Raw genomic sequence first — 12795 nt, 5'->3', positions numbered from 1 at the left:
TAACATCAGAGAATTCATACCAGAGAAAAACTTGACAAATGTAAATCTTTTTCCCATTCCTCAAGTCTTTTTGTCCATCAGAGAATTCATACTGGGGAAAAACCCAATAAATGCAAAGAATGTGGCAAAGCCTTTAATTATAGTTCACGCCTTAATCAACATCAAATAATTCATACTAGAGAGAAACCCCACATATGTAAAGAATGTGGCAAGTTATTTAATCGATGCTCAACCCTTTCTCGACATAAGATAATTCATACTAGAGAATATCTATAGTTGTGGTAAATGTGGAAAGAGTTTTATCCAAAATTTAGAACCTAAAAATCACCATAGAGTTTATAGGGAAACAGACTTTGCACACTGAATAAATAGGAGGAAGTATTTAATCAAAACTCAAGTCTGAATGTGTCAGGACTTACACAAAAAAGGACTAAAGCACAGATCCCAGACTTTACATTAAATAAGAATATTTATTATGGAGGATTACTCTAAAGCCAAAGCAGTTATTTATTTTGTTATGTGTTTCAAATGAGCAAAAACATTGATGTTTGGACAAGTAATTATTCAGTGAGCACTTTATTTGCATTGAAAATATTTGAGATTTGTATAAAGCAAACAATAATTCAATTCTCAAATTAGTTGTTATACCTTAATGCCTAGTGTATATATAAAAACATACAGTCTATTTTTTCTACATCAGAGCTACGAGAGGTTGTTTTATAGTAGATGAACATCATTAATATCAATTTATTTTCATGGAAGTTTAATGGCAAATGTAGAATACGTGAAGAAAATCTAAAAGACGCTCTTTGTGTTTGAATCATAAAACAGTAATGCATGTAAATATATAGTACATATTTAGGGCATTATTATTCTATACTAAAAGAAGAATATTCTGAGTTTATTACATCAATTGTTCCTTAAGTAGAAAAAAACTGGTCAGTTATTTGAAATACCAGCATACCTTTATACTACAATGAAGTAGTAACTTTGAATATTATTTGATGTGTTAAAAAAAAAATCTCACAGATATCAGAGAAAAGTGAAAACTTATATCTGAAAGATCCTAAATATACTTCATACCAATTTTCCGAAGGACTTCAACTTCGAAAAATATTGATAACATTCTCATAGTTACTATATTATATTCTGTCCTGCTTTTTGTAGCTACTGGTGCACTATAACAGTTATAATAAAGATTATATGGTAATATACTTAAAAGCCATACTTTTACAATCCTGAATCATTGCTTATAAAATTTTATTCAGTGTTTTTCTTTGCACATGCCCTTTTTCAGTGTGAACACTTAGAGGCTTTTCTTGGCTTTAACTTACATTGAATGGAATATACAGATGTATCAACATAGAAAGAAAAAGGTGTAAGAGAACTATACAGGCAGAAATGCATGTGTTTACCTATCTTCAAATGGAGACGAAAATCATGGATCACAACAGGAAATTTGAGAACTGTTGATTTACCACCAAACTAGAAACCTCACAAATTCTCAAAGCAAAATTAGTTTCTCTATTGTACGCTGAATTTTTCTCTCACAAATCTAATGTCTTCTGAGTTCAGACTCTATCTCTTACAAATCCTTTTTTCTTTCATATGCTTCCTGTAAGAATAATTATATGATTTTCTTATTTGAAAGCTTATAAAATATTGTTATATATTATCATAGATTTTAAGAATGTTTTCATTAAATTTAATGGTGCTGGCCAGGCACAGTGGCTCACACCAGTAATCCCAGCATTTTGAGACTGAGGCAGGTGGATAACCTAAGGTTGGGAGTTCGAGACCAACGTAACCAATGTGGTAAAACCCCATCTCTACTAAAAATACAAAAATTAGCTGGGCGTGGTGGTTCACATCTGTAATCCCAGCTACTCAGGAGGCTGAGGCAGGAGAATTGCTTGAACTTGGGAGGCAGAAGTTGCAGTGAGCCAAGATCATGCCACTGCACTCCAGCCTGACTGACAGAGTGAGACTCCATGTCAAAAAAAAATTAATGGTACTTAGAAATTAATCTGAAGACATGAGTAACTCTATAGTGATATATTTAGTTACAATACAAAATTCTGACCATTTAGTTGAAGTAAAAGTAGTGCCAAAGATAAATTTAAAATCTTGAAAACAGCCAGAACAAAGCAACAAATTACCTAAAAGGAGAAATAATTTAAGTGCAGTATAATATGTCATAAAAAGTAATAATTGCAAATGACAATGGAATTAATTTTTTTACGTTCAGGTAGGAAAACCTAGTATCAACACAAGATTCTGTATTCAGCAGAATTTTTTTTTCTACTTTAAGTTCTAGGGTACATGTGCACAATGTGCAAGTTTGTTACATATGTATACATGTGCCATGTTGGTGTGCTGCACCCATTAACTCATTTACATTAGGTATATCTCCTAATGCTATCCCTCCTCCCTCCCCCGACCCCACAACAGGCCGTGGTGTGTGATGTTCCCCTTCTTCTGTCCAAGTGTTCTCATTGTTCAATTCCCACCTATGAGTAAGAACATGCAGTGTTTGGTTTTTTGTCCTTGTGACAGTTTGCTCAGAATGATGGTTTCCAGCTGCATCCATGTCCCTACAAAGGACATGAACTCATTCTTTTTATGGCTACATAGTATTCCATGTTATATATGTGCCACATTTTCTTAATCCAGTCTATCATTGATGGACATTTGGGTTGGTTCCCAAATGTTGCTATTGTGAATAGTGCCGCAATAAACATATGTTTGCATGTGTCTTTATAGCAGTATGATTTATAATCCTTTGGGTATATACCCAGTAGTGGGATGGCTGGGTCAAGTGGTATTTCTGGTTCTAGATCCTTGAGGAATCGCCACACTATCTTCCACAATAGTTGAACTAGATTACAGTCCCACCAACAGTGTAAAAGTGTTCCTATTTCTCTACATCCTCTCCAGCACCTGTTGTTTCATGACTTTTTAATGATTGCCATTCTCACTGGTGTAAAATGGTATCTCATTGTGATTTTGATTTGCATTTCTCTGATGGCCAGTGATGATGAGCATTTTTTCATGTGTCTGTTGGCTGTATAAATGTCTTCTTTTGAGAAATGTCTGTTCATATCCTTTGCCCACTTTTTGATGGGGTTGTTTTTTTCTTGTAAATTTGTTTGAGTTATTTGTAGATTCTTGGTATTAGCCCTTCATCAGATGAGTAGATTGCAAAGATTTTCTCCCATTCTCTAGGTTGCCTGTTCACTCTGATAGCAGTTTCTTTTGCTGTGCAGAAGCTCTTTAGTTTAATTAGATCCCGTTTGTCAATTTTGGCTTTTGTTGCCATTGCTTTTGATGTTTTAGACATGAAGTCTTTGCCCATGCCTATATCCTGAATGGTATTGCCTAGGTTTTCTTCTAGGGTTTTTATGGTTTTAGCTCTAACATTTAAGTCTCTAATCCATCTTGAATTAATTTTCGTATAAGTTGTAAGGAAGGGATCCAGTTTCAGCTTTCTACATATGGCTAGCCAGTTTTCCCAACACCATTTATTAAATAGGGAATCCTTTCCCCATTTCTTGTTTCTCTCAGGTTTGTCAAAGATGTGTGTAGGCTGTAGATGTGTGATATTATTTCTGAGGGCTCTGTTCTGTTCCATTGGTCTATATCTCTGTTTTGGTACCAGTACCATGCTGTTTTGGTTACTGTAGCCTTGTAGTATAGTTTGAAGTCAGGTAGCGTGATGCCTCCAGCTTTGTTCTTTTGGCTTAGGATTGTTTTGGCAATGCGGGGTCTTTTTTGGTTCCATGTGAACTTTAAAGTAGTTTTTTCCAATTCTGTGAAAAAGTCATTCGTCACTTGAGGGGGATGGCATTGAATTTATAAATTACCTTGGGCAGTATGGCCATTTTCATGATATTGATTCTTCCTATCCATGAGCATGGAATGTTCTTCCATTTGTTTGTGTCCTCTTTTATTTCATTGAGCAGTGGTTTGTAGGTCTCCTTGAAGAGGTCCTTCACATCCCTTGTAAGTTGGATTCCTAGGTATTTTATTCTCTTTGAAGCAATTGTGAATGGGAGGTCACTCATGATTTGGCTCTCTGTTTGTCTGTTATTGGTATATAAGAGTGCTTGTGATATTTGCACATTAATTTTGTATCCTGAGACTTTGTGAAGTTGCTTATCACCTTAAGGAGGTTTTGGGCTGAGACAATGGAGTTTTCTAAATACACAATCATGTCATCTGCAAACAGGGACAATTTGACTTCCTCTTTTCCTAACTGAATACCCTTTATTTCTTTCTCCTGCCTGACTGCCCTGGCCAGAGCTTCCAACACTGTGTTGAATAGGAGTGGTGAGAGAGGGCATCCCTGTCTTGTGCCAGTTTTCAAAGGGAATTTTTCCAGTTTTTGCCCATTCAGTATGATGTTGGCTGTGGGTTTGTCATAAATAGCTCTTATTATTTTGAGATACGTTCCATCAATACTGAATTTATTGAGAGTTTTTAGCATGAAGGGCTGTTGAATTTTGTCAGAGGCCTTTTCTGCATCTATTGATGCAGAAATAATCATGTGGTTTTTGTCTTTGGTTCTGTTTATATGCTGGATTACGTTTATTGATTTTCATATGTTGAACCAGCCTTGCATCCCAGGGATGAAGCCCACTTGATCATGATGGATAAGCTTTTTGATGTGCTGCTGGATTCAGTTTGCCAGTATTTTATTAAGGATTTTTGCATCAATATTCACCAGGGATCTTGTTCTAAAATTACCTTTTTTTGTTGTGTCTCTGCCAGGCTTTGGTATCAGCATAATGCTGGCCTCATAAAATGAGTTAGAGAGGATTCCCTCCTTTTCTATTCATTTGAATAGTTTCAGAAGGAATGGTACCAACTCCTCCTTGTACCTCTGGTAGAATTCAGCTGTGAATCCGTCTGGTCCTGGACTTGTTTTTGTTGGTAGGCTATTAAAAATTGCCTCAATTTCAGAGCCCGTTATTGATCTATTCAGAGAATCAACTTCTTCCTGGTTTAGTCTTGGGAGGGTGTATGTGTCCAGGAATTTATCCATTTCCTCTAGATTTTCTAGTTTATTTGCATAGAAGTGTTTATAGTATTCTCTGATGGTAGTTTGTGTTTCTTGGGGTCGGTGGTGATATCCCCTTTATCATTTTTTATTGCGCTATTTGATTCTTTTCTCTTTTCTTCTTTATTAGTCTTGCTGGCGGTCTATCAATTTTGTTGATCGTTTCAAAAAACCAGCTCCTGGATTCATTCATTTTTTGAGGGCTTTTTGTGTCTCTATCTCCTTCAGTTCTGCTCTGATTTTAGTTATTTCTTGCCTTCTGCTAGCTTTTGAATGTGTTTGCTCTTGCTTCTCTCGTTCTTTCAATTGTGATGTTAGGGTGTCAATTTTAGATCTTTCCTACTTTCTCTTGTGGGCATTTAGTGCTATAAACTTCCCTCTACACACTGCTTTAAATGTGTCCCAGAGATTCTGGTATGTTGTATCTTTGTTCTCATTGGTTTCCAAGAACATCTTTACTTCTGCCTTCATTTCGTTATGTTCCCAGTAGTCATTCAGGAGCAGGTTGTTCAGTTTCCATGTAGTTGAGTGGTTTTGATTGAGTTTCTTAGTCCTGAGTTCTAGTTTGATTGTACTGTGGTCTGAGAGACAGTTTGTTATAATTTCTGTTCTTTTACATTTGCTGAGGAGTGCTTTACTTCCAATTATGTGGTCAATTTTGGAATAAGTGTGATGTGGTGCTGAGAAGAATGTGTATTCTGTTGATTTGGGGTGGAGAGTTCTGTAGATGTCTATTAGGTCCACTTGGTGCAGAGATGAGTTCAATTCCTGGATATCCTTGTTTACTTTCTGTCTCATTGATCTGTCTGATATTGACAGCGGGGTGTTAAAGTCTCCCATTATTATTGTATGGGAGTCTAAGTCTCTTTGTAAGTCTCTAAGGATATGCTTTATGAATCTGGGTGCTCCTGTATTGGGTGCATATATATTTAGGATAGTTAGCTCTTCCTGATGAATTGATCCCTTTATCATTATGTAATGGCTGGGAGCTGTATACTAGAGCTGTTCCTATTCGGCCATCTTGGAACCACCCTCAATTCTTTAAAAAATGAAGCCAAGCCGCAGTGAAATATCACACACGGTTAAAAAAAAAAAAAAAATTTTAATGTGAATACCAAATGCTGATTAGGATTTGGAGCTACTCAAATTAGGAATGCAGAATGACATAGTAACTTTGGAAAATAGTTTAACCATTTTTTATAAGTTAGTCATATATTTATTGTGTGAACCAGAGGTCCCAACCCTAGGCATTTATTATACAAAACTGAAAGCTAGTGATTAAAACCTGTTTGTGGATATTTGTTGCCACTATATTCATATTTGCCAAAAGCTAGAAATAAATGTATGTCCCTCAGTAAGTGAATGGATAATAAACTCTGATATGTCTATACAAAAAAATTTTTGTTGTTAACAGAAAGGAACAAACTGTCGATCTCCACTACTACATGTATGAACCTTAAATACATTTATCTAAATTGAGGCTGTCAGATCAACAAGGCTGTATATTATATGATTCTACTTTATGACATTGCATAAAAGATTAGAGGGATGGAAAATTATTAGTGGTTGCCAAAGAAAGGGAGGAGGACAGGCATTGATTACAAAGGGGCAGCAAGAAAAAATTTGCAGGATGACTAAACAGTTTACTGTGGTACTGTGGAAATAGATATGTGACTACACAATTGTCAAAACCCAATAAACTGTACACGACAAAGAGTAAATTTTACTCAATGCAAATTTTTAAAAATTAACCAGGATGTTGGGGAAATTCAGACGTAATGCAGACAGTGACAAATGAGTTTCATTGTATTACAAATTATCTGTCATCTGGTCGGGCGTGGTGGCTCACACTTGTAATCCCAGCACTTTGGGAGGCTGAGGCGGCAGGATCATTTGAGGTCAGGAGTTTGAGACCAGCCTGGCCAACATGGTGATACTTCATCTCTACTGAAAATACAAAAATTAGCTGGGTGTGGTGGCATGCAGCTGTAATCCCAGCTACTTAGGTGGCTGAGGCAGGAAAATTGCTTGAACCCAGGAGATGAAGGTTGCAGTGAGCCAAGTTTGTGCCACTGCACTCCAGCCTGGGTGACAGAGTGAGACTCTATCTAAAAACAAATTATCTGTCATCTACCTATAGACATAATCCTACTGAAGAGGATGGGGATAAAAGGTCTGGATCTAAGTCACTTTGAAAAAACAGTATTTTGATTGAATGCTGTAAGACTACACAAACAACTGTATTCTACTGAGTAATATTTTATTTTCCCACAAGGATATGAATTAGCAATTCTGAAACTATTTTACATGTTATTATATAAAATATGGAGACTGTTTCTCAATGTAGTTCACAAAATTTAAAGGGTGAATGCTAGAATGAATCTTGTGGTCCTAGTCCAAAGTTGGAAATGTCAGGATGAACCCATGACTAATATGTCTAGATGGATGGATGGATGGGTGGATGGATGGATTAATAGATATAAAGACAGACAGATAGATAGATAGATAGATAGATAGATAGATAGATAGATAGATAGATAGATAGATAGATAGATAGACAGACAGACAGACAGACAGATAGATAGATAGATAGATAGATAGATAGATAGATAGATAGATAGATAGATAGATAGATAATAGATAAGATAGATGAAGCATGTCTAAGATATCTGGAAGGATGGATGAATGGAAGGATGGATAGATAGATAGATAGATAGATAGATAGATAGATAGATAGATAGATAGATAGATAGATGATAGATAGATAGATGATTCAGAGATAGATAGCATTCCCCACTCTTGAGGGCCAAGAAGCAGTGACATCTAGTATCAATGAACACACCTAGGTATACAATCTAGGTTTCTAAACACCATTCATTAAAAGGAACCAAGGCTACATGTAAAAATTGATAATTCTAGGGCTGAAGTTGGAAAACACAAGTTGAGCTATAGTATCTTGTAAAGCCACAAAGAAGAAAGTGCTTAATAAAATTGATGGGGACTTTTCAAAGGGAGCCAACCTGAAAGACCTCCCAATGGTCCAAGCTCCAACAATATGAGCAGTAAGTAATGATAGCTTTGTATTATGGCCTAGATAATAAAGCAATATTCACACATCTCTACTAAAAGAGATTAAATATAATAAGGAAAGAAGGAAATCTTACAGTATTCAAAATACAAATCAATGTAGTTGGATAATGCAAAATAAATCAACACTAGAACATCACAGTAATAATTACTGTAGGGAAGATTCCCTGAGAAATTAAAAAATTTCAGGAAAAATGTAAACACTAAAGAGTGTATTTGGGCCAGCCGCAGTGGTACATGCCTGTAATCCCAGCACTTTGGGAGGCTGAGGCAGGTGGATCACCTGAGGTCAGGAGTTCAAGACCAGTCTGGCCAACATGGTGAAACCCCATCTCTACTAAAAATACAAAAATTAGCTGGATGTGGTGGCGGGCACTTGTAATCCCAGCTACTCAGGAGGCTGAGGCAGGAGAATTGCTTGAACGTGGTAGGCAGAGGTTGCTGTGAGCCAAGGTCATGCCATTGCATTCCAGCCTGAGCAACAAGAGCAGAACTCCATCTCAAAAAAAAAAAAAAAGAAAAGAAAAGTTTATTTGCATATTTTAAGTATCTACCATCTAATATTAATACCTTTTTTCTTAATTTCTTAGACTGGCGACCGTTTGAAGCAAATTATAACACTATATTGTAGAATTTATAATTTTTAGTAGTAAAATTTATAAGACATGGAATAAGAAGATAAATGGAACTGTTCTGTAGTATATAAATATAAAACTTTTCATGTTTTATATTTAAGACAGCATAGTATTAACTCTAAAAGTAGACTTGGTTGATATATTAAAGATCCATATTGTATTCCCTGCAGCAACCACTAAAAAAAGCAAAGAAGTCTAATGTAAATAAGGAATGAAATATAAAATATATATTTGCACAAGAATATTTATATATCTTTTAGTCATAATAGCCCAAAACAGGAAACAACCAAAATGTCCATCAATAAGAAAATGAACTAATTGTATAGCTTTTAGAACAAAATACAGCTCAGGAATATGAAAAGCCAAGCACACATCCTGGGTAAAATTCATAAACCTGCTCAATGAGAGAAAAGTTGGACACAAATTGTACTTTATATATTTATATATTTTATTATTTCAGGCAAAATAATGCTATGGTGAAAGAAATCAACGCAGAGATAATCTCTGCTTGAGAAAAAAAAAAATTACCTGGGACAAAAGACAAGTGAATTTTCTGAGGATGAAAATAGTGCTTTGAAGGGGTGAAGTTTATACGGGTCTATTTATTTGTCTAAAATGTACAGTTTATGCCTCGCAATGTATGTACATCTTCACAAAAAAAAATCTTAAAAAAATTACGTGAGTTGGGGTAGGGAAAGGGTTGAAGTATAGATGAAGCAGCAGTGGTCCATGATTAGTAGTTGAAGCTGGGTGACAAGTCTATATACTATTTTATTTTTATGTCTTTAATAGCATTTGTATAAATGTACAGTATTCATTTACAGTGTTACCTCGGGATCTTATTTACCTTTGGACAGGGAGGGAGGGAGAAATTTATTTGCTGGGCAGGAGTAAAGCTGGTTCTATTCCTCAGTTATGTAAATTCTCTGTTATCCATAAAGCTTCACATGAATGTTTCTGTATGCATGTTGTATATCGATAAAAAATTAAACATTACATATTGCACCAAAATCCTAACTCACTGTCTCAGAATATTGGCAGTGTTTCCTTTTGTCATGAAGTGGTACACAATCTCATGGCATTAGCAGATGGGTTTGAATATTCTGAAGTATCAATGTCCTAATCTTATGGACACCTCTTGGGTCTTTCCATTTTTGCCTTCATTTGGTAAGTGGCATGGTTTTGATGTTTTGAGATGAAACGTTTTCCCAGCAAAGTCTTTTTCCCATAGTGATGCTCTGAAAGCCAGGACACCTAGCACAGGACCCTGGGCATAGTATGCACTCAGTACATGTGGAGCATGTTGATCAGGAACAAAAGGAGTAGCAAAGGTCAGTTCCTGCAAAAGTTGAGTAGATAATACAGGCATGACTGAAAGGCTGCAACTCAGGAGTAAACATTTTACATTCATTCAAGAGACAATTTGCAACTAGTACATCAAAAAAATTTGGCTTAAAGCGGTACTTTGGGGGCTTTGGCTCTGTAATCACCTGGAGAACTTTAAATAATACTGATGTCTGGGCCATACTCCAGGGATTTTGATTTTATTGGTCTGTTGCAATTTGGGTTTTGGGAATTGTAGGGTCTCTGCATGTGACTAATGTGGAGCCAGGGGTGAGACCCACTGTTTCAGGGTGAGGGATGCATTAGCTGTGTATGATTTCCATGTGTGCTACAGGTATTTGCCCTATGACCACTCCTGCATTTGGAGTCTTGGAAATTGCAGCAGGAAGAAATGTCTCTCTATAAATCTATTTTTTATGTCACTTGCTTTTAGAGTAAGAGGTTATTTCAGGCACAGTAATTTGATTTAATCTGTGTTGAAAGCATAAATAACCTGAAAATACTAAAATGAAAAGAATTTGCAAACGTGAGAATTTGCAAACATGTGGAGTGTGTTCTTATGTGTTTTCCAATTTTTCTGATGATAAGAAATGAATAGGCTGGAGGCAGTGGCTCACACCTGTAATCCCAGCACTTTGGGAGGCCGAGGCGGGTGGATCACCTGAGGTCGGGAGTTGGAGACCAGCCTGACCAACATGGAGAAACCCTGTCTCTACTAAAAATACAAAATTAGCCAGGCGTGGTGGCACATGCCTGTAATCCCAGCTACTCGGGAGGCTGAAGCAGGAGAATTGCTTGAACCCAGGAAGCAGAGGTTGCGGTGAGCCGAGATGGCGCCATTGCACTCCAGCCTGGGCAACAAGAGCAAAATCTCTGTCTCAAAAAAAAAAAAAAGAAATGAATAATGTTGGGCCTTGATTTCCTAAAGTCAGCCCTTAGACACTTTCTCAAATTATTTGAAGACCTTCCAAGTTGCTTCAGAAGCATTGTACAAAAGAGATTATTCCCAATATTGAAGCATAATAGATGGATGAGAATGTCTAAGGAATCCTACTTCTGTTGCAGAAGTGGCACTCTGCAGAACCTCAAGGGCCCATGGAGTTCATGGGCTTTGGAGTCAGGCAGAGTTGACCCTGAGTCCCATCCCAGTCTCTTAATAGACTAGTTACTTGACTTGGAACAGTTATGCAAGTAAAGGCATAATGATCCCGATTGCAATAGTGGGAATAATTCATTCCTCTCTCTATCCATGCCCTTTGCAATGCATTTTTTTAGCTACTCCCATGGAGGGAAAGATTCTGTTTACCCAATCCTTGGATCTGACTGGCCTTATTTGCTACGGCCAATTCATACTCATTGTTCTAGTGAAACAATTAGGCATGTTTTGCATCTCATTGTAGACTTTAATTAAAATTAAAATTTTATGAGATTTTATTTCTACTGTATTTTTCTATATTCATTCTGCTCAACATTCTAGTTCACTGGTCCTCTTATCTCTGTTTAATTTAGTGGTGAACCTATACATTGTCTAGTAACTTAATTTTGTATTATTCATATTCTATTGGGCTGTTGTTCAAATTTGGCTTTTAAACTTTAGTTTCTTGTTCCTTCCACAAAAATAAATATTGATTGTCTACTTTTCATTGTATTAATTTAAGCATTTTAAATATAATTCCAATTTGCAAAGCTGTTGCATATTTTTTCTTCAGACATTTCTTCCTTATTATGTCACTCAGTTTTTCCTTTGGTTCTCACTTTTGTGAGATACCATATTTGGGGTGGCTATAGTCATATTATTTCCAGTGTTTCTTCCATTTTCCCTGGGAACAAGATGGACAACACACATAGATTTGACATCCTTGTGATCAGTCAGTATCTGAAGGGAGCATTTTTTTCTTAGTTTGACTACTCTGGGTCATTCTGTTGATTTACTTCTGCTCCTGTGAAGTTCTTATACTTTCCTTTAACTCCATTCAGCAGCTTAAAGTTTCTTGTAACTTCTTCAGGACTTTTTAGTTGTCTATATTAAAATATTTAATAATATATAGCATTTTTTCCTAAAAGCACAAATATCCACAATGTACACGAGTAAAATATTTCAATAGACATTGTGTAGCATACAACAGCATCTTATGAGATACCCCGTTTCTTCGTTCAGAATATTCCTCTCAAATATACCATGTGGTAATAGTAATTTGTAAACAGTAGGTTTCTTTTGATACTTAAAAATTTGTTTTTTGCACATTTCTGAAAATACATACTTCACGCCAGTGAACAGAACTGATCTAGATACAGCCAGAATTACTATTTTTCTATAACATTGTTAATATTGATAAAATTATTTACCTGAATTTAGGTCCTTTGGCTTTAATCACTCTGCTTCCTTTATAGCATGTTCCTGAATTTACAAAAGAATATGTTTGGATTTCTACTTATTCTATAAATTAATTCAAAGAGACAAGGGAAATTTGTGTATGGCTAGGTAGTACTTGTTGGTTACAATTTATCGTTTCTAGTGTCATTTTAGTTGCCTAGAAAATAGTGACCTCTTGAATTTCTGCTATCATCATGACATTGTTAGGCCTACACTTTGCCATTTATTTTTTTCACCTCTGGTACTGGAATATAATGTGTATCTTCTCTTTACTGGTGAAAAATGCTACCCATTTG

General features: G+C 35.9%; 1 protein-coding gene across 1 annotated transcript in view; it reads left to right on the top strand.

The window, feature by feature from the left end:
• LOC105482975 (KRAB box domain containing 5) overlaps nucleotides 1–1583 on the top strand; it is a 42980-nt gene extending 41397 nt beyond the window's left edge. Inside the window, 1 exon segment of the mRNA XM_071084460.1 lies at nucleotides 2–1583. Coding sequence (XP_070940561.1) covers nucleotides 2–276 — 275 coding nt within the window. The 3' untranslated portion in view covers nucleotides 277–1583.
• Nucleotides 1584–12795: the final 11212 nt, after the last annotated feature.

The sequence above is a fragment of the Macaca nemestrina genome, chromosome 18, assembly GCF_043159975.1.
Source record: "Macaca nemestrina isolate mMacNem1 chromosome 18, mMacNem.hap1, whole genome shotgun sequence".
NCBI lineage: Eukaryota > Metazoa > Chordata > Mammalia > Primates > Cercopithecidae > Macaca > Macaca nemestrina.
Note: the sequence above shows the minus strand (reverse complement) of the source record. Positions and strands in the feature narration are given on the sequence as shown.